This window comes from Neovison vison, chromosome 12 (assembly GCF_020171115.1).
Source record: "Neovison vison isolate M4711 chromosome 12, ASM_NN_V1, whole genome shotgun sequence".
In the NCBI taxonomy this organism is placed as follows: Eukaryota; Metazoa; Chordata; class Mammalia; order Carnivora; family Mustelidae; genus Neogale; species Neogale vison.
Genome location: NC_058102.1, coordinates 82,491,853 through 82,515,074, shown reverse-complemented (window position 1 = coordinate 82,515,074; position 23,222 = coordinate 82,491,853). Strand labels below are relative to the sequence as shown.

The 23,222-nt window shown below is 35.0% G+C and overlaps 1 protein-coding gene across 1 annotated transcript in view; it reads right to left on the bottom strand.

The window, feature by feature from the left end:
• Nucleotides 1-23,222, bottom strand: part of ARID2 (AT-rich interaction domain 2) — a 163,824-nt gene that overhangs the window by 28,177 nt on the left and 112,425 nt on the right. The window contains exons 12-16 of the mRNA XM_044228747.1: nt 22,594-22,675; nt 20,544-20,678; nt 19,714-19,910; nt 16,581-19,444; nt 7,863-8,011 (exon numbers count right to left, since the gene is read on the bottom strand). Of these exons, the coding sequence (XP_044084682.1) occupies nt 7,863-8,011; nt 16,581-19,444; nt 19,714-19,910; nt 20,544-20,678; nt 22,594-22,675 (3,427 nt within the window). The remainder of the gene's footprint in view (nt 1-7,862; nt 8,012-16,580; nt 19,445-19,713; nt 19,911-20,543; nt 20,679-22,593; nt 22,676-23,222) is intronic.

Genomic DNA, 23,222 nt, shown 5'->3' with positions numbered 1-23,222 from the left:
CTAAGTTGTAGACCTGAAACAATATAACACTGTACGCCAACTACACTTGAATTAAAAAAAAATTTTTAAAGGCAGTTAGCAAAAGTTAAAGGATTGACTTATATGAGGAAAACCTGGGGGGGAAGAAGAGAAAATCATATTCAAAGTTGACAGTTGGGGACCAATAATATTAGTTTGAACATTAAAATCCATTTTATATTCCATCCTGCCCCCAAAAATAAAAGGATGGTGAAAGATATACCATACCAACCGTAACAAAAAGAAAGCTGGAATAACTATACTAATGTCAGACAAAGCAGACTACAGAGTACGGTTACTATCAGAAATAAAGAGGAATATTACATAATGATGAGGAGGTCAATTCTTTACTGTAGACATACAATTCTTAAGGTCTGCATTCCTAACACAAAGCATCAAAATATGAGCAAAATCTGACAGAACTGTAAGAAGAAAAAGACAAATCCACTAATTATACTTGGAAACTTAGCACAACTCTATCAGCGAATGACAGATCCAGCAGGCAGAAAATCAGTAAGGATGTATTTGAACTAAAGAGCACCATCAATCAATTGGATCTAACTGACATTTTTATAATACTTTAACATCAACAGAAAATACATTCTTCTCATGCTCACATGGAATGTTTACCAAGATAGACTACATTCCAGGACATGAAATACACCTTAAATTTAAAAGAAGAGAAATCATATAAAGTATGCTCTCAGATTATATAGTAATTAAGCTAAAAATCACTAACAAAAAGATAGGGGGGGCTACCCCAAAATATTTGGGAATTAAACAACACACTTCTAAAATATTTTGAATCAAGTGATAATGAAATTATAACTTAATCAAATTTGTGGGATATAGCTAAGGCAGTATACAGAGGGAAAGTTATAGCATGAAATGTATATAATAGAAAAGATCTAAAATCAGTAATCTAAGCTTCCACCTTAGAAAACTAGAAAAGGAACAATATAAAAATAGAAAAAAATATTTTAAAAATGTTAAAAATATAAATATAAAAAAAATAAAGTAGAAATCAATGAAATGACAATAGGAAATCAACAGAGAAAATCAACAAAACCAAAAACTCGTTGTTTTAAAAGATCAATAAAGTAGATAAACCTCCAGCTAGCTTAATCAAGAGAAAGAATGAGAAATGACACAAATTATTAATACCACAAATGAAAGCTTCTTTCATTGCTACTGAGCCTATGAACATTAAAAGGATAATAAATGTTATAAATAACTCTATGCCACAAATTTGATAATTTATGAAATGAATGGGTCAATTCTCTAAAAGACACAATCTGCTAAAACTCACACAAGAAGAATAATTTGAACAAGCCTTAACTATTGAAAAAACTGAACCAATGATTTATGGTTTCACTGGTGAATTCTACCAAACTTTAAAGGAAGAAATAATACCAATTCTCTGTAATCTCTACCAGAAAACAGAAGGAGAGAACATTTCCTAATTCATTACATAAGACCAGCATTACCGTAATTCCAAAACCATACATTAAAAAGTCAGAAAAACTACAGACCAGTAACCCTTGTGAACACAGGTGTAAAAATCCTCAAAAGAGGCACTTGGGTAGCTAAGGCAGTTAAGTGCCTGACTCTTTTTTTTTTTTTTTTAAAGATTTTATTTATTTATTTGTCAGAGAGAGATCACAAGTAGGCAGAGAGGCAGGCAGAGAGAGGAGGAAGCAGGCTCCCTGCTGAGCAGAGAGCCCGATGCGGGACTCGATCCCAGGACCCTGAGATCATGACCTGAGCCGAAGGCAGCGGCTTAATCCACTGAGCCACCCAGGCGCCCAGTTAAGTGCCTGACTCTTGATCTCAGCTCAGGTCTTGATTTCAGGGTCATGAGTTCAAGCCCTGTATTGGGCTCCACACTGTGAGGCCCACTTTAAAAAAAAAAAAAAAAAAAAAAAGATGCCTGGATGGCTCAGTCTAGGTTAAGAGTCTGCCTTCAGTCCCAATGTCCCGGGATGGAGTCCCGCATTGGGCTCCTTGCTCATGGGGAGCTTGTTTCTCCCTCTGCCTGTTGCCCCTGTTTGTGCTCTCTCTCATTCTCTGACAAAACAAATCCTCAAGAAAAATATTAGCAAATCCAGTCAAATAACATTAAAAAAAACTATATACCAACAAAAAAACGAAGGATACACTATGTCATTGTATGCCCCTACCCTGCTGCTCTATCTCCCACTTTGCTGAGCCTCTTAGGCCAAATGTAAAAACACTAAATAAATACCTTAGATGAAAAGATGAAAAATATACATATTTAACTTTTTCACTGCATATGCAAAGCTGATTCAAGATTCAAAAATTAACTGATGCAATCCATTACATCAACAGGCTAAAAGAGGAAAATCGTATGATCATATAAACAGATGCAGAAGAAAGAAAAGATATGACAAAATCTAACACGTATATATTACTAAAAACTCAGCAAACAACCCAATTAAAAAACAGGTTAAATCTGGATACCTTACCAAAGAAGATATTCAGGTGGTAAATAAGTAAATGAAAAGATGCTCAACATCTTTTGTTACCGGGAAATACAAGTTAAAACAACATAGATATGAAGGCACATCTATTAGAGGGATTAAAATCTAAAAAACTGACAATACTGAATAGTGATAAGGATGTGGAGGAGTAGGAACTCTCATTCATTCATTGACGGTGAAAAATACAAAACAGTACAGCTACTCTGAAAAATAGTTTGGCAGTTTCTTACAATGCCAAATATAGTCATACCATACAATCAAGTAATTGTAACCCTAGGAATCTAGGAATCTGCCTAAATGAGTTAAAAATCATTTCCATATGGGGTGCCTGGCTAGCTCAGTCGGTGGAGCATGTGACTCTTGATCTCAGGGTTGCGAGTTCAAGCACCATGTTCGGTTCTTTTTTAAAAAAAGAAAAAGTTATGTCTACACAAAACTAATCACAAATATTTATAGCAACTTCTTAACTGCCAAAACCCATAAGCAATCAAAATGTCCTTTGATAGGTAATAGACTGGTGCATCCATACGATGGAATTATTATTACTCAGCAATGAATAGAAATGAGCAATCAACCCACAAAAAGACATAGGGAAACTTAAAATTTCTATTTTTAGTGAAAGAAGCCAGTCTGAAAAGACTACGCACTGTGTGATCCAACTTTATAACATTTTGGGCAAAAGAAAAACAATAGAGATAGTAAGAAAATCAGTAGTTGCCAGGGGCACAGAAGTGGGGGAGACGGGAGGCAGTAAAGAGATGAACAGATCAAACTGGGCATTTCAGTGTGGTAAAACTATTCTGTAGAATACTGTAAAGATGAATATGTGACATTATGCACTGTCAAAATCCACACAACTGTATAGCACAAAGAGTGAATCCTCATGTAAACTATGGATTTTAGCTAATAGTAAGATATAAATGTTACTCAATAATCTTAACATACACATCACACTAACATAAGATATTAGTACTAGGGAAACTGCAAGGAAGAGGGAATACATGGGAACTCTGCACTATCTGCTCAACTTTTCTATATACCTAAAACTGCTCTAAAATATAGTTTACTAATTTTTTAAACAATAAGGATGCATATTATCACAACTATTACATAACTATTCTGGGAATATAAGATATTATAATTGGATAAGAGGACATAAAGGAAAAAAACAACCAGTTGAAAAATATAATGGAAGTTATAAGACTTTATGATAGCAACAACAACAACAACAACAAAAGAGCCACAAGTAGCAGTACATTCTACAATTAATGTATGTGAAGAAAACTTTCAAACTGTTCTGGGGTAGAAAAGACTATAATACCATAAGCTGATACCTTTTTCTTATAAGGGAAGAAATAACACTGAAAAGACAAACACTACCAAAAAATTAATTAATAGCAATTATAACAAGGGACACCTGGGTGGCTCAGTAGGTTAAGCATCTGCCTTTGGTTCAGGTCATTGATCCCAGGGTCCTGGGACTGAGTCCCATATTGGGCTCCTTGCTGCTCCCCTGTTTGTGTTCTCTCTCTGACAAGTAAATTAAAAAAAAAAAAAAAATCTTAAAAAAAAATAAAAAAAGCAATTACAATGAAAATGCCAGCATGCTTTTTTTTGGATCTCTAGAAACATTCTAAAATTCATTTGAAAGTATAAGTATCTGTACATGTACCAACTCCAATTTATAAATCACTCTAATTTCAAAATCTAGCAAAGTGCTTGGGATAAGTGCTTGAAAAAAAATTGAGAAACATCCTGAAAAAGAAAAATTAGGAGAGGAATCTTGCCATATCCAACATTAAAGTTAAACTGATGGTATAATAAGGACAGAGACCAGGGGGATAACAAGTAATACAGAAATAGACAAAGCATACAGGAATTTAATATTATAACAAGGGTAGAAATTCAAACACTTAAGGAAAAGATAAACACCAATATGTGAGCCATTTGGAAAAAATAAAGCTAGATTCATACTTTATACATAAAACTAAATTACAGATCTATCAAAAAGTTAAAAAATTAAAGTAGTAGAAGGCAACAAAATGTGTATGATGTAATCTAAGAATTGAGAAGCTCCTCCTAAGCATGAAATAAAAACCATGAGTTTTTCTAGTCTGTCACTAAAACAGCTAGCTAGAACAATAACAAACTTAATTAAATACAATGGATACTCCATGGAACTTAGACTAAATACCATTTCCCATTAAAAGCCCTCCTTGGAGAAATTTGATGCCATGTGTGCAGCAGGAACATTTTGTCTAACAGAGAGCAAGGAAACTGCTAAAGACATATTAAGATCACTGATATTAAGATCAACCAAAGGAACTGGGAACCAGCATGAATAGGCCTCTACTTGTTAAAGATGGGATGATTCAAACATCAAGAAATAATAACTTGAATGAACTAAAATACCTCAAATATTTTTAAATTCATAAGTTCATTTATAATGACACTGAAAACATCATAAGTTCATCTATAGCGAAACTGAAAACAAAAACAAACAGAATCCAAACTCCATGGGACACCTTTGAAGAATACAAGTAAATAATGCAATGTTTTGACAACTGGTAAGCAAGAGCTATCATAAATAACCTATCTAGTCTTTTCTCTAGGAACTTACTATGCCTCAGAGAAACCAAAAAGTTGGTAAGAGGGGAACTTTTACATTTTACAACTCTTAGTGAAATGATAGATTTAGGTGATGATCCTCAATGGCTGTTGACATCACAAAAAAAGAGACAAGATATTACATATCTCCTGATAGAAGTACACAATGCCAATTCTAAAACTCTCTTCATAAAACTCAAACAATTGAGAGAAAAGGAGCAGAGGGATAGAGAATCTGAAGCCGACTCTGCGCCAAGTAAGTACAAGCCCACCGAGATCACAACCAGAGTGGCTGCCTAAAAGACTAAGCCACCCAGGAGCTCCTGTACTGAAACTTTTCTAACCATCTCAGCATTGCATTAACTGTCCACTATGCCTGCCAACTACCTCTTTATAGCACTTATTTATACCACAAGTTTGTTTTTGGATGTGCTTCTATAGAAGCTGAAAATGATCTTTTTTATTTCTAACTCCTACCACATACACCCTCCTAGAGGGTACTCAGTAAATATTTGCAGAATCAAAATGAGATTGCAGCATCTAAACCTGGCTTTAAAAAGTGACAAGCTCTAGGAAGCCTTGCTGAGTCTTATTCAAAAAAGACTTTCAAAGAGGAGGCACAGATCAAATCTTGTAGCAAGATGGGAAATCATGTCGTGCATTTAGGCATTTAGGCTCATGAACTCCAGCAACTTTTTTTTCTTGATATACTATAAGTGCTTCATCTAAAGCAACTATTCCCAAACTTTTTAGTCAACAAACAGTATTAGGTGACTCTCTATTCCATTAGCTTCCATTTGCATGAAAAGACAAAAAGAAAATCTAAAAAAAGTAAAGATTACAGTTGACTTTGGTGAAAAAACTTTCAAATTAACTTACAACATAAACAAAACAAAGGTCAAAATAAACAAATAAAAGAAATAATCAAAGACCACTGAAAGCACTGACTTGTGCTAAACTACCTTTTGACAAACAGTCTTACACTATAATCTAATACACAAATGCCTATACTATACACATATAAAACTGGAAATGATAGTTCCCTTTACTAACATTATAGAACCTTATTCATTTTTTTAATTGGGGGGGAAAAAAAAACCCAGCAAAAACCCACAAGTAGAGACCTGACAAAATGATTTCATGACACCACTATTGGGTTGAGATTTAAAGTTTGATGAACACTGTCCAAAGTTGTACACACTATTTATAATCCCCTACTCTAACCCTCCTACACTGTTGGTGGGAATGCAAGCTGATCCAGCCACTCTGGAAAACAGCATGGAGGTTCCTCAAAAAGTTGAAAATAGAGCTACCTTATGACCCAGCAACTGCACTACTCGGTATTTACCCTAAAGATACAAATGTAGTGATATAAAGGGGTATGTGCACCCGAACGTTTATAGCAGCAATGTTCACAATAGCCAAACTATGGAAAGAACCTGGATGTCCATCAACAGATGAATGGATAAAGAAGATGTGGGAGATATATATAAGAATACTATGCAGCCATCAAAAGAAATTAAATCTTGCCATTTGCAACAATGTGGATGGAACGAGAAGGTATTATGCTGAGCAAAATAAGTCAATCAGAGAAAGACAATTATCATATGATCTCCCTGATATGAGGAAGTTGAGAGGCAACGTTGGGGGTTTGGGGGGTAGGAAAAAATAAATGAAACAAGATGGGATTGGGAGGGAGACAAACCATAAGAGACTCTTAATCTCACAAAACAAACTGAGGGTTGCTGGGAGTATGGGGGTAGGGGAAGGGTGGTTGGGTTATGGACATTGGGGAAGGTATGTGCTATGGTGAGTGCTGTGAAGTGTGTAAACCTGGAGATTCACAGACCTATACCCCTGGGGCTAATAATACATTATATGTTAATAAAAAATAAAAAAATAGAAAAAAAATCCCCTACTCTACAGTTATAGCCACAACCCCACAACAAACCACTATATGAAGTTTACAGTAAAAGCACGTCTGTAGTATATCATAAAAATCATGAACAGCAAATATAATTTTTAAAAGAATATGGTAATTACTGCTCTCAGTTAAAGTGAAATAGAACTTTGATAGCCAAAAAAATGAAAGGTATTATGTCTATTAAGACAAGTGCCTTAGTCCTAAACCTCTAAAAAGTGACAAAACAAAGGGTCTTGGCTGAGAACTGTTAAAGAACTATCTTATTTTAACCAACATTATTTGCAAGCATTTCATAAGAAAGCCCTGTTTTAGGAAGTTCAATCGTACTCACTGTTCATCTTAGTTATTAAATGGTGGGATGGTATGGCTTTAGAAATAATTTTCATGGGGTGTCCAACCCAAACTCAAATTTAAGACATCAGTCTTCCTAACAGACTATTATCTTTAAGTTGCTACAAAAATTTGATAGCTATCACCAACTTCAAGTCACTTTAAAAAACCTATCTCTTTTCATAGCCAAATATCAAATCAAACACTTAGCTGATTTTCTTTTGTTAAAAACTAATACTGAGATGCATTCTCTAATAACCTACAAAAAGGCAATGAAGCTCTTTTTACCATTTATATAAATTTTTTAGCTCAGGTGCCACTGGACCTATATCAACATCCCTCCTAACAGGAAGTATTTTTGCTGAAAGATTTCAGTGGTTTCAAAAAAATTTTTTCATAAAAGTAGAGATGAGAGAAATGTAAATATAAAAGCATTCCAGAACAAAGAGCATTTATGTGTATCAAATAAAATTTCCATTTACTTTTTACAAGATTGCCACAGACACATGAAGTTGTGTCCAGGTTTTCTCACTGGATCCCCTTGTTGACTAGATGCACTGAATGGAGAAGGCTGGGAAGTGTTAGGCTGGCTCTGCACTTGCACAGCTGGTGAAGGCGTCATAGGAGTGTTCTGTGAAAAAACACAACCACGCAGTTTGTGAGATGATACTGAAAGACATTCATATTTTATAGTATAGGCATAAATGATTTTAATGACAATTATGATTACATTGCTAGTTATGCACTTCTAACATAGAATTTACATTTGTAGTTAGTAAATATTTCTTAAAAATTCTTTTAAAAAGATAATTATTTTTATAAAAATAATTAGGAAAGATTCTTTTATTTACTATGAGCCACAAAGGCAAGATCACATTGTTAATGTTACAGGACATAAATTATTTAGAATTAAGAAATTTTAGATCAATAAATTAGGCAGAAACAAAACTATAGATTAAAATGAGGAATAAATCTACTATAAATCACTCACTGATTTACTTATACACATTCTGCACAAGAATGAATCAATTGCAAATTAATCTTTCTTTGCATATATTTCCTTTCAGATTTTTTAATGACTACAACATAAAACAATCATAGCAAAACGCAAAGAAAATTTCTGATGTTAAAAATGAAGTAACTATAAGTAGAATGTTATAAATATTATTTTATAGTAAGCCGTTTTAACAACTTTAGTCTTTAAAGTTGTTCAGTTTCAGCTTTTGATGGACAGTACAAGTAACAGAATTCTAATTCCAATTCTAATTCAGAAGTCTTTTAAATATAAGCTATACTTTCTTCTTCTGTAGCCTATCCCTTTTTCTCTGAAAAATACATAATTATAATATGACTTAAAATAATTTGAGGCAAAATACTTTCTTTGAACCTTATCTCAGATTTTATTCATAACGTATCACAAAGGGAAAAATAATAATGAATTTCTCATATAGAAATGGTAGCACCATTTTCAAAGCATTGTTTAATGGCAATAAATTTAAACTCTGGAAAAATATTAAATATACTCATTCACTTTTAAGGTAATATTGGAAATAGTTGGGCAAAACTAGTAAAAAATTTCTGCAAACATCAGATTAAAATCCATAATAATTAGAAAAAAAGACAGTAAGCTATAAGGCTAGAGCATAAAAATGAAAAAAGAGAATAAAATGCTGGAAAAAAGTTTAGAAATGAGAAATCCTAGGACTCTTTGAGTTCCAAGCTCTAAGAAAAAGAAAATCTACTTTTGGGATATGATTGAAGTTGTTTCCATAATAGGATCTGGTCCCACACTTAAGATTTTATAATATGGTCAGTGAGAAAACATATACATGCATATGCATGCATGAAAAACAGGTGCCATGGATAGGGTGGACTTTTTAGCTTGACACACCAGTAGTCAAAACTTTCAATTTGCCTGTTAAACTAGTTAAGTGACTCAGGGCAATCTCTTCAACCTCTGTGATCCTCAGTTTCGTCATCTATAAACTATTAAGTAATGAAATCTTAACATAAGGGATTGTCTGAAGACTAGAGAAACTACAGATGAAGAGCCTAGTTCTAGATTCTCAACAAATGGCAACATATATGCTATAAGTCCAAATAGATAAGGGAAACTAAACTTTGGAGGAAAGATAATGAATGAGTCTGCTTTGGGGACAGTGGCAGATCAACTACAAATGTCTATTAATAGAAGTTAATGCTGGAAACATGGATCTGACAATCATTTTCCTGGGAATTCTTAAAGCCATAAAAATTGATGCTGAGAAAGCAGACAAAAGAAAATAAAAGGATCAGAGACAAAGGAATGGAAGGTAACATTAGAATTAGTCTATTTATCAAAAGAATTACTGAAATTGTTTTCCTGAAATGAAAATATTGCAATAAAAAATCCAAGAAATTCTAATAAGGGAAGTAACCAAGAGAATCAATTTCAGCCAAATACAAATATTAGAGAGTAACAAGTTACAAATATCCCAGAATTTTAATTAAAGGGTAAATTTGCCAGAAGCATCAAATTCCCTCAGAATGAATCTTCTGGTTCCCTTTTCTATTACCATTTAAATTAGGTATTTTATTGGGGCGCCTGGGTGGCTCAGTGGGTTAAGCTGCTGCCTTCGGCTCAGGTCATGATCTCAGAGTCCTGGGATCGAGTCCCGCATTGGGCTCTCTGCTCAGCAGGGAGCCTGCTTCCCTCTCTCTCTCTCTGCCTGCCTCTCTGCCTACTTGTGATTTCTCTCTGTCAAATAAATAAATAAAATCTTTAAATTATTAGGTATTTTATTGAATATCTTGTTACATATTTGTAATTAAACTTATTTTTATTTTCAAAAGTGCTAACAAATCTTTAACCTATTTTTTTTTTTTCATTGTGGAACTCTTATTTGGTGTTGCATAGAAAATTTAACAAATAATCACAAGGTATTTTGACCCCAAATGTGAATGAGGGATATGGCAAGGATGACTGAAATTAATCTAAGCTGTTAAATTAATAATGAATAAAGACACATTAACCAAATGCAACATGTAAAAACTTGTGGATCTTAATTCAAACGAGCTGTTTAAAAAAACCAACCCACGTTGTTTTTAAAAGACAACTAGAGAACAATGAACTGGGTGTGAGATAAACACACTGTTATTTCTGCTAGATGTGATTTGGTACTGGAGAGAGAGACAGATCTCAATAGTTAAAAGTACTTAACTATTAGAGAAATAGATTCTGATTTACTGGCAAAATGAAATAATGTTTGATACTTGTTTTAAGGTACTCCACGAAAAAAAAAAGATTGTGAAGAACAGATGAAACTAAAAAGGCAAATGGTAATAATATTTAAATCTAGGTGATAGAAACATGAAGACTTCTTGGCTCTACTTTTGTATATGTTGGAAAAAATTTTACAATAAAAAATAAACAAGTGACAGAGTGATAAAAAGAATTAAATAGATCTAAATATAACACTGAAACAAAAAGAATTAAAGTACTTTTAAAAAATTTTTTTTATTTATTTGAGATAGAGAATAGCAAGAGAGAGCACAAACAGAGGGTGGGGAGAGGGAAAAACAGGCTTCCCACTGAGCAGGGAACCCTGGTGATCATGACCTGAGCCAAAGGCAGACACTTAACCAACTCAGCCACCCAGGCACCCCAAAAATTAAATTACTTATAGAATATACCAAATGAGAAATTCTTAGACTCATATTTCCTTTGACCATAGAAGTGAATATTTTTAGGTTTCCTCTTGTTATTAAAAAAATTACACATTCCTGAGGTGCCTTTGTGGCTCAGTTAGTTAATCATCCTACTCTTGATTCTGGCTCAAGTCATGATCTCAGGGTCATGAGATCCAACCCAGCGACGGGCTCTGCACTCTGCACTCAGCACAGAGTCTGCTTAAAAGTTCCACTCTCCCTTTGCCCCTCCCCCAATAAATAAACAAACAAATAAATATCAATTAATAAATAAAAAGAATTAGGTCTTTTACATGATAGTGCAAAATAAATTTCTTTTAGGCTATATGTTTACTTTTTCTTAACCTTATTATTATTTTTTTAAATTTATTTGATACAGAGAGAGAGAGTGGCAGGGGGAGTGGCAGGCAGAGGGAAAGGGAGAAGCAGACTCCCTGCTGAGTAGGGAGCCTGATGCGGTGCTCGATCCCAGGAACCTGAGATCATGACCAGAGCCAGAGGCAGAGGCTAAACCCACTGAGACACCCAGGCTCAGTTTTTGTTTTTTTTTTTTTTAAATTTCATTTATTTATTTGACAGAGAGAGATCACAAGTAGGCAGAGAGGCAGGCAGAGAGAGGGGAAGGGAAGCAGGCCCCCTGCTGAGCAGAGAGCCCCATGTGGGACTCGATCCCAGAACCCTGAGACTATGACCTGAGCCGAAGGCAGCAGCTTAACCCACTGAGCCACCCAGGCGCTCCAGGCTCAGTTTTTTACCATGAATTGCTTGATCATCAGCCATAACCCTAACTCAAGTGTAAATGTAAAAGTAGGTTTCAAAGTCATAGTTTTTGGAATGATCCCTCTTCAGGAATATTCTCTATCATCTACTCTATTGAGGAAGAGCTTTTTTTTTTTTTTTTAATGTTACAGATTTTGGGTACCCCCCCCAATCAAAGCCACAAATCCAGCAGTGAATGACCAAAAAAGTAAAATTACACAAAGGATGCGAAACAACTATGTGATTTATTCTGCAATGTAGAACTAATTGAAAAAGTTAATGCAGCAGTTTTATTATTGCCTTGCTTTCTTCTATTATCTTTTCAAGATGATGCTTTCCTTGATCATCTTTTCAAGAGTAAATTATGGCTAAAAATTCTAGATCAGTGATAACTTTTAAGATTTATTTATTTACTTGAGAGAGAGAGAGAGAGAAACCACAAAAGCAGGGGTAGGGACAGAAGGAAAGAGAAAGAATCCTCAAGCAGACTCATCCCTGAGCACAGAGCCCTGGATCATGACCTGAGCTGAAATCAAGAGTTGGACGCTTAACTGACTGAACCACCCAGGTGGCCCTAGAGTGATAACAATTTCCGATATAAGACTTGGGATTTGAGGCTCTTAAACCCTTATGTTCTTAGTACTAAACTTTAAAAACCTTAGAAAGATAAAAATTTAAACACTTCAATCTATGTTAGAAAGATACAAATTCATAATCTATTCTCAAAATAAATTCTTTGCTAGGTAGTAATGAAACAGTTTGTTCAATTCTAACTAAAGATTTTGAAAGCCACTTATAAAATAGAACTGACTTAAGATAAATAGGATGACAAATAAACCAGACACTCTGATACCTCGTATCTACTTGAAGGAACTGACAAAGTATATTCTAAAACACAGGCGAGGAAGGAGAGATACTCTGAAGCAGTTATAAGGAACAAAAATCAGATTTACTCTGTGAAATAAGAGTATTTATACTTAGTCTAAATGTATAGATCTTTTGAGAACAGAATTAAGACAATTACAGGAATCACTGGAAAAGAGATCTTTGTGAGTGTGGGAAAGTAACTTCAATTTTTAAAAATGAGGGTTTGGGACAAGATAATATCTAAGATTCTTTCTGCTCTTACATTCCCTCATGTTTTTAAACTACCAAGTTTTTTACTCTTACAAAGTATATAACCTAGATAATCAATACATACCAAGACTGGCTTATAAGGATACACTAAAATGCAAAAACAATTATTATGTTTAGTGGTAATGCCTTTCTCAGTTTTTACGATGTACTATAACGTGCTACTACTCCACAAATTTAAGCAGTAGTACTCTTAACAAAATATTGAAATGATAATTCCTGGGGCTCTTGCTAAAACGATCTTGGCTATGACTAAATGCTGCCCCCTTGAGGCTACAGATCTGCATTCTGATGGATTGAATAACTTCAAGCTCTTTATCAAAGAAAGGAAGGGACCAGGAAGATACCAAAATTCAGTGTGACACAGAACCATATTAGCAATGGTTCAATAGAATTGAGGAAAAGCACATATAAAACACCTTAAGTAAATACATCCTTAAGTAAACTACTTTTATATACAAGAATTTAGCATGTCTTCAGATCATGGGATTAACACCTATTGTTCTGTTCAACATGTGCTTTACATGCTCCTGAAAAAGGCAAATCTTTAGGTAAGTATTTATAACTACTTTTCTTTTTTTATTCATTTTTATTTTTTTATGTGCCAAACTAGCTTTATGCCTTCAGAAGATACCAATTCATGAATAGTTATCCTATAACTTACAAATACAACAGACTAAAATAAACAGCTACAAATAAAGAAATTTGCCTTGAAATAGGTAAAATTTATTTTGTATCTATATGAATTATGCAGCTAAATACTATTTAAACACAAAATCTGCAGTTATGTCATTTACTTTCATAATCTTTCTCCTTTTCTGCTGCTAATTTTTTTTCTGTAATGAAATTAATATAGCTGATTAATTAGAGTGAAAGGGAACAAAACTGAGAAAAGAAACATGAAAGAACAATGGTAGTAGGATTACCTGTTGGCTATTCTCAGCAGGGACTTCTCCCTGCAGTCTTTCTAGCCCTGAACATTCTGCAAATCTAAAAGTCCCTCCTTGGGTTCCAGGTACCTCCTTAACATCCCCAGACCCCCTTGAAATGGTAGAAATAACAAGGTTTTGCTGAAAAGTCACATTTTAAAATCCTCTATTTCATGTACTCCTTTAAGGTACCAATTCAAATAGTGAATAAAATGTGTTACATCAAGGTCCATATAAAAGAAATCTGAAGAATCTAGGTAACAATGGAAATGGTTTTCTATTAGTAGGCTCTTAAGAAGACCAACAGCTGACCCTTCAAAGGAAATTTATGATCCCATCTTAAACAGTTGATCTAATTTTTTAGCCTTTATAGGTACTTTATTCCCTATATATGAAGGTAAAATACAGCTGTACTATTACTGAGTGCCTAACTATCTAGCAGTCACCATGTTAAGTGTTACACATAAGAATCCCAGTTTTTAATTCTCTCACAGACACCATGCATGCTATCTCTTTTTCCTTGCAAAAATTTAAATTTCTACCTGCCAACCAAACACTAATTTTAAAAATAAGGAATGCAGCCATTTTAAATAAACTATACTCTTTGGGACAATACATATTAAAGAACACATTTTTAAAAAGTATTTTTTTATTTTAACACATTTAATAAATAATATATATGTAAATAAAATGTAGTAATTTTAGGGACTGAATTAGATACATATATGTCCAATATGTAAAGAAAAAAGTTTTAGGATTAATATCCTAAAATCATAATTTAATGCTACTCACATTCTGTAATATAATAGTTCAAATACTCAATATGTTATATATAAAATGGCTTTCTAGAACTTTTCAACAAAATCTTTTAAAATAGTGGAGAAGTGGGTTAAGAGTATGAATCTCTGTTTTAGACACACACCCAACTGGTTCAGTCCTGGAACCACGTCACATTAGTTGGTGACCTTGGGTGAATTATTTTGCAGCTTGGAGCCTCATCTCTATTGTAATAACAATTCTTACCTCACAGAGTTATTCCAAGGATTAAATGAGAAAATGCTTTTAGTAACAATTTCCTAACACAGGTCCTAGTCTTCACAAGTATTATTGTTGGTTCTTTGTTACTTAAGTATCTTTATTGAATATAATCACACTGGGAAGATTAAGGACACACATAAAAATGAGGGTTGATAATTCCACAGTAATGGAGTTTTTCTCTCATTTGGCTTAGTCTATTATAACTATTTAGAAATTATAACTATTATAAGAGAATCTGAGAGGAAAAGACAGAGTGAGGAACTAATCAAGATGAATTGGGAAATCATAAATGAAGGAAAAAATATAAAAATCAACTTACTATATGCTTACTGTATGCCAGACACCATATTACTTTAAAAAAATTTTACTATGTTTAATAAATGAAAAAAAAAAAACTCAACTTACAGCAGTCTGAGGAAAATTGATTTAGTATTTTTTGCTAAAACTCAGTAATAATCATTGCCATGTACACATCAACTAAAGAATACTCAACCCACTTAGGTACCTTGCAATAAAAATAAATCTAAGCAATACAGTACTAATGTATGAATTAAAATCTCATTATGTCCCCAATAGCACCATCCAGTTTTATCCACTCACATGAAAAAAGAGGCACATCAGTGGATGAACTGTTCTGAAGCAAGGGATTCTTTGTTCTTTCATCTTTCATTTTGCTGCCCCCCTCCACCCCCAGATTTGGTACTAATGCCAGCAATGGCCATAGATCTGCTCTAAACACCAAAAGCATGGAGAAGAAACCAAAGTGGAGAAGAGTGCTAGCAGAGTTGGCAATAGTCACAGAAGGTTCTGGCTATGTAGGACTTAGGAAAGAGAAAGAAAAAAAAGTCATCCAGAAAATAAGGTTAAAACTAGTAAACCCCCTAGTTTCAGTGGAAACGGCATACAAGATTGACCTTAAAATCTTTACAGGTAGAATGAATCTTCAATTCAGTAGCACTAATCCTAGAAAACACTTCTATTGACTACAGGGTACAACAGAGTTTGGATAGTAGAATATTAAAGAGGGGATAACAGAAACCTGACTGGAGGGCAAAGCAGTAAAGAAACACAAAAGCAAGAATATCAGAATAGCTGAAAGAAACTGAAATTATAATAGTCTTTCAAGAACCAAGGCAACTAAGTCAATATGTAAGTATAACAGGAAAACACCTGATATAGGACTTACGGGATTCATCCTTTTTTTTAATAAAAGAATGGTGAAGAAAGCCACAAAAACATACTCCTGTCAAAATCAAGTACAGAATCTCCCTTTTGAAGTGCTCTTAGTATATCCCCCTCTACCCAAAGGTGACCAAGGAGACTGACTTATATCTAAAAAATTCTCCAAGAGATGTCAGATTAGCAAGTATTCCTCTATCTTGGGTCTACAAAATTACTGATTTGGGTCAATAACAGAATTTTAAAGATTCTTTAAACCATGTGCTAAAGTCAACAATTGAGAACTGTTTAATATTACAAAAACAAAAAACAAAAAAACACTGAAAAACAGGAGCTGGAGAGCCCAAGTACACTGGTGAGCTGACACAATGACCTTTTCCAAGATGAGGTGTCGAACAACAGTGGACAGTCCCCTACAATCCTATTTACAAGTGAGAACTCTTTAAGAGAAACATTGAGAGCAGGGTGACTTACCTGTGGGACCACATTCTGTACGTATGGCGGCGGGTGCTGCTGCTTTTGCTGAACAGCACTTTCTATTGCTACTTTAGCTACAGTGCTTGGATCTGCTCCCGCCGGCACAGCAACCATTGTTGCACTGCAGCCAGCATTGTTGGGGTCACTGATTGTAACAATTCTAACTCCTACTTTATTTGGAATTCCTGCGACTGTTTCCCTATCAGTATCCTCTGCCGGCCTCTTTACAGTTTTGCATTCTGCTGTGCCATTTGTAGACCGAACGTCAGATGATAGGGCAGGAGAATGGGACACTCTTGATCCTGAGTGGGGAACTGCTATGATTTGATGCCCCTGTATAACAGAGGTTGTAGAATGCGGTGAGACAACTACACTTGGGCGTTGCTGAGGCACATCTGAATTCAAACTTGAAGCTAGAGGTCCATTAGGCAAGTCAGTACCACTAAACTGCTGTGTTGCCACATTTGGAGCCTCCTGTATACTGCTCACAGATGGTGAACCACCCAAAGTTAATATAGGTCCATTTGAAATTCTTTCTAGTTGATCACCTTTGGCAGTATCTTGCTGAGTGGCATCTAAAGTCCCTTGTGGTTCCACTGGAGATATCTCACCATTTCCTACATGATTGGAAGTTTTGTGATTTGGAATGTTTTTGCTTAAATGAGAACCATCTCCCTTATCAAAATCACAGATTCCATTAACTAGAGGTTTTTTCAAATCACTTTTGATATCCGGCATATCCATTTGTTCTGAGTTCTGTTTTCCAGATGTTCCATTCTCACCTAATTCTAATGATGGCCCATTACTGATTAGTGAGCACTGATTAGCCTCACTTTGAATTTTCCCTGAGTTTGAAGGAGGTAGAGTTGAGTCACTGTACTTTCTCCCATTTAAAAGACTTCCCACCTGCATTTCATTTTCCTTTGTATCCCCATTGCTGGTGTTTGTGGTTCCTCGTCGGCAGGACGGGTTCTCCATGACTTCAATTTTACGTTCATGAACATGTAAACCTGTTGCTTCTTTTGCTTCCTCCTCCTTTTGGCAAATGATCTTATCACCTTTGAATGGGGGAGTAGCAGTAGTACAGGATGATTGTCCAGCTGGAGATGTCTGAGTGGCTGGAAGTGTTTGCACCTGAAGTCCAACTCCTGTTTGCGTCCCACTCATGGTAATTCCTGCTGGAGCAATGAGCTGAGTTGCATTTCCCTGACTCACAGTTGCAGTTGCAAAACTTGTATTTGGCACAACTGTTATGGTTACCTGGTTGCCAGAAGTCCCTTGGAAAATGGTTGCTGGGCTGTTCGAAATCAGTGGGCCTGGCAATATTTGTAAGTTCGAGATGGGCACAGTTTGCACTCCCCCTGTGGGTGGCATTGCACTTTGGACCAACTGAACGTTTTGCTGCCCAACCAATAGCTGCTGAGCTGAAGATTGCCCCTGCACTCCAAAACCTGCTGTTTGGTTATTGGCCACCTGGTATACCACCTGAGGGCTAGGAGCTCTTGCATTATTAGGGGGAGGAATCTGTGGTGCTGGGAGAATTAGCTTACCACCCGGCGTCGAAGGACCACGCTTTGGAAGCAGCAGCTGTTTTATCAGACTTGACTCACCAGAAGCAGGCTGACCAACGCCCGCATTTGCCTGCTGTGGTTGAACTTGCATCTGTACTTGTTGGGGCTGCTGAACCTGTACTTGTACCTGTTGTGGTGAGGGTGCTGGTGAATGCTGCTGCTGTTGCTGCCTTTTCACAGATAGCATCTGACTGACAGTAGGAGGTGGTCCCTGTGATTGAGGGGTGGAAGAAGATGACATGGCAGTAGGGACTTGGTTATTAGTAGCTGGGACAGGTGATGGCGAGGAAGATGGAGTTATGTTTGGTTGCCCAGTTAGCTGAACTGTCTGACCAGCTGGAAGAGCTCCTGGATTAGCAAGAACAATTTGGTGAATGGCTGGTGCGTAAGTCTGACCTTGTTGAGCTGGCTGGCTTACAATCACTACACTTTGTTGGGCTGGCTGCTGTGGTTGTTGAATGGGCTGTTGTACCACTGTTGATGAAACTTGCTGAGAAGGGAGAGGTTTTGGTGCAATGTTCTGAAACCCTACCCTTGAGGGCTGTGGACTTGGGACACCCGCAATGGTAACCATTTGTCCTGTAGCTACCTGAAAATTCTGTACTGAAGTTGCTGAGACAATATTGGATGCAGAAGTTGTCACATACTGTGAAGGTGCTATGATAACAGTGTCTTGCGGCTGGCTACCAGCAGATGTCTGTTGAGATGAAGTTTGCACAGGCTGGGGTGATGTGGTGATTAACTGTTGACCCTGTGAAACTGTAGAAGTACATGCTGGTATGTTCTGTACTCTGCCAAATATATGACTCTGTGGGACAGCTTGCTGAATTACTGTCACGGGAGTGCCAGAAGGTATCTGTCCCGGTACCACTGTGTGTAATGGAGACTGTTGTGGAATTACGGATGGATGATGAAGCAATGTCTGGGAATTTACAACTGTAACAGGCTGTGGCCCTGTACTGTGATTCTGAACCACAGAACTCTGAGCAGCTCCTCCTCCCACAGCAATGCTAACAGGAACTGCTGTCTGGGATATAGAATTCTGGATTACTGTAGCCTTAACGACCTCACAAGGAACTGGAGCTTTGTTCTGAATGACAGTCACTGGAGCATTTTGTTGCTGGTGGGTATGAACTGCAGGATTTGGTGGAATTCTTGAAACAGTCTGTGCCACAGTATGAACACCTTGTACTGGAAAAGACATTTGTGTTGCAGTCAAATTTGAAGACTGGCTGGTAACAGAAGACCTCTGAAAATGGTTTCCTACAGTTTGTGGTCCATGAGGAATTCCTGAAAAAAGGAGGGAAAAAGTCAAAATTCATAATGAAACGACTGAGAACTGTGTATAGGCATTGTATTAGTTAATACAGGAAAAAATTACTTTAAAAAATTAACATCTAACAACTTTGCATCATATTAAATACAGTAAAAGCAACAGAATAAGCAAAATATGCTACTGGAAACATAAAGGAAAATTATACATTTTAAATTTATAAAATATACAGTTTCATTTTGCTTTTTTGTTAAACTAGATATACTTAAAACTCAAAAATTAATACCTGCAGGTGAAGGACTTGGAGATACATCAGGAACAGAATCAACACGAACAACAGGAGTAGAAACTGGTTGCTGCTGATAGTACATCTGAATGGGAAGTGGTATAGCCCTCCGTTTTACTCCCACGACATGAATATGTGCCTGCCCGTTGCTACTGGAATCCTCCACTCTCTTCACTGTATGATTTGGAAAGACCGTTCTGTAAAGTACACACACACTTAGTTTTCTTAACTAGCATGCAAGCAAAAAACAGACTTCTAACAATATTTACATGAACAGCAGTAGTATATTTACTACTACAAATGTACGAACCAGTATGATTCATACAGTTCTATTCTGCAAAGGTGGGAAGCAAAGAAAAAATATAAAACATCAGTTCTCCAATTTTAAAAATCATTATATATTAACATTGTTAGGTTTTAAAAAAGTTTATACCCTAGATAATTAACAAAAAAGCTGCATCTAGGTAGTGTCTATTTTATGAACTTTGCATAATACCAAAAGCCTCGATATTCGAAGAGTATTAGTTGCAGACTATTATTCAAGATTTAAAAGGACAAAAGTCATGTCTTTAACACAATAAAGTGGGTAGAAAAAAGTTTCTCCCTTCTCTTTCTTTGATAAGCCTCATAATGTTCAAACACAAATACCAGGTTTGATTTCCAAAATCCCCTTGTATTTGAATTTCTATCTCACAACAACCTAGCCAAGATGAAACTTCAAGTAGCAGAAATATTTCAAATTAGACAGATGGTTGGTATTTTCTCTAAAGAGCAAGAGATGTTCGTGATATGGATTAACTTTGTTTAAAGTTAACTACTATGCATCCTACCTAAGACATTTATAAAATCCAGTTGAAGTTAGGATTCCACCACGAGCTAATTTACTGCATGTTGAGAGGTACTCAGAATACATTTCTGCTCGAGAGACAGAACAATCTGGATTTACTTCAAAATGAGCATTTAGCCTAAAAAAAAGAAAAATAAATGGCATTATGCAGTATATTATAGGGGAGTTCATACTAAATATAGTAAAACCATTTGAAGGCAATGTATTATAAAATAATATTTATGCCTGTTCATCAAATGTCACTATCATGTTATTAGCGAAAATGCTAGGTTTTAGACTGATGAAACTAAACCAAAGGAGATTGACCACTTAATCACATTTATTTTAGTATTAAAAAAATCATTAACAACAAATATAAAAACTATGTTCACACCCCAGTGAGAACTGGGTTGGTCTGTTGGCAACAAATATTCTACAACAAATAAGTTTCATTCAATCAATATCTACTAAATTTCCTGTCTTGCAATAATTAAAATGTAACAGAAATTCCCAATAATGAGCTATTTCCATTGGAGACGTGGAAAATGGAAGAAAAACTGAACTAAAATTAAACTTTTGTTGTCTCTTCGAGCAAATCCCTTAAGAAAAAAACCTTACCTAAGCTTTCAACTACTCTTTAAGACAATCATACTTCTCCCACACCTCACACTTTCATTCCCCCATTTCAGAAATTTCTATTCATAATGCAGTACAAATTAATTCAAAACTTCAGTTTTTCATATAGTGACTTCCATCTATATCAGTTAGGACTGGAGGCCGAATTATCATCATAGGATTCTTTTCTAGGACTTACTATACATGTAACAGGCCAACTTACAGCTGTTTATATAAGCTGAATCAAATAATACTTATGATTATTTAATTTTAAAAGGATTCTCTCCCTCCTCATTAGAACTAGCAGAAATGTACAAATGGGCTTTAGAAGACTAAATCCATACCTAGCACACACATACATTTTACTGTGCATGTGGTACATACTTTTTCCAACTTTCATAATTCTTTGAGTACTGAGTTTTCAAAAGGCTTAGATACAAAAACTTTTTTTGGTTTTAATGTAGAAGATAGACATTTCCAAGTATTACTGGAAGTGATTCATTAAGTATAAGGTATAAAAATATATAAGGTGAGGAAAAAGAAAATTAATTAGAGATATTTAAAACCATAAACCTGATTTTAAGCGAAGTGGAAAAGTCTAGAGAAAACTGCCACAGGAACAAAGATATGAAAGTACCAAAAATATGGAACACAGAATGACAGGAACATGGAATGGGAGACAAATCATGTTAGAGAATGGGAGAAAAGGGATCAGAGAAAGAAAATTTTTAAAGTAATATATCATCAGAAAGTGATCTTTTCTATTCAATCTATTAACCTTCTAAAGAATTTGAATTGGAATTCATAACTCTGTGGAAGCTACCATCCATGAGAAAATGAAATCTAACCAAGTCTACAGTTTATTTTTTCAGGAAGTGGCTGATACGTGACTAGTCAGTCTTCTCAATAAAATATTTTTCAAGTTGCTTATTTCCATGTAAACCCACTAGCTGTTGTATCATTTAACTCATTTCCCCCTATTACTCTGAAAAAAGAAAAATTAACTATCAATGAACAAGAAGTATTTCTTGTGATGAAAAAGAAGAGACATTTAACAACAAAATCTGTTTTATTTTTTTAAAGACAGTCCAGTTCAGTTTTAATAAAATATTAATTTAAGAAATAAAAATCCTGTAATCTGACAAATTCTATTTTCTACAAAGTCAAAGATAACGTTTTAACACAAATTTTACTCTGAAAAGAAGTTAAATGGTGTAATTTCATTCTGGAGATTCTGATGAACATATTTTTCTTTTAAATTATTCTAAAATGCAGGGAAAATGATTTTACATTGTCCATTCTCTGTATAAATGATATTCTACTCTGACTAAAAAGAAATACAGAATAAAACATTCTGGATGACTGTTGAAATACATTTCCTTTTCTCTTTTGCTTTGTTCTTCCCAAGGATAAAGCCTTAATAGAAATAAACCACTTACCACTGACAAGCAAACTTCTCACTATCTATTTCCACTATTCCTGGAGGTGGAGCAACATGCTGTGCTACAACTGCTCTGGAAGCTAAAGAAAAAAATACATTAGCTACATCATTTGTACACACTTAGTCACTATATGCCATTTTAGTTCATGGACACTGAAACAATTAATATTCACAAAGACTACCTTTCAAAAAAGGGTATAAACATAATGAAAATACACAAATTTGGGAAAGAAACTTAAAATGGAGCACATATCATACCAGGCACTGTCTTTGATGCTTTATATAAATTCTTTACTATCATTCAAGTACTAACAATAATATGGATTATACAGTTAATATAAACTCTTTTTCCCATGGGTCAGATACTGAGTTAAATGCTTTATTTATATTAATTCTTCTGTGAGATGGGTACACATAAGGAAACTGAGACTCAAAGTGATTAAAATAACCAGCCCAAGGTCACACAGCGCAATGCATCAGTAAATAAGAATCAGTTTAGTTATAGAAGAAGACAGTATCAGAAATAATCACTTCACTTCTGAATTTAAAAGATTAATATTAACTCTGCAAGTGGCATATATACAACACTTCTGGAAAAAGGTGAACAAAAAGTATGAACTAATTTAA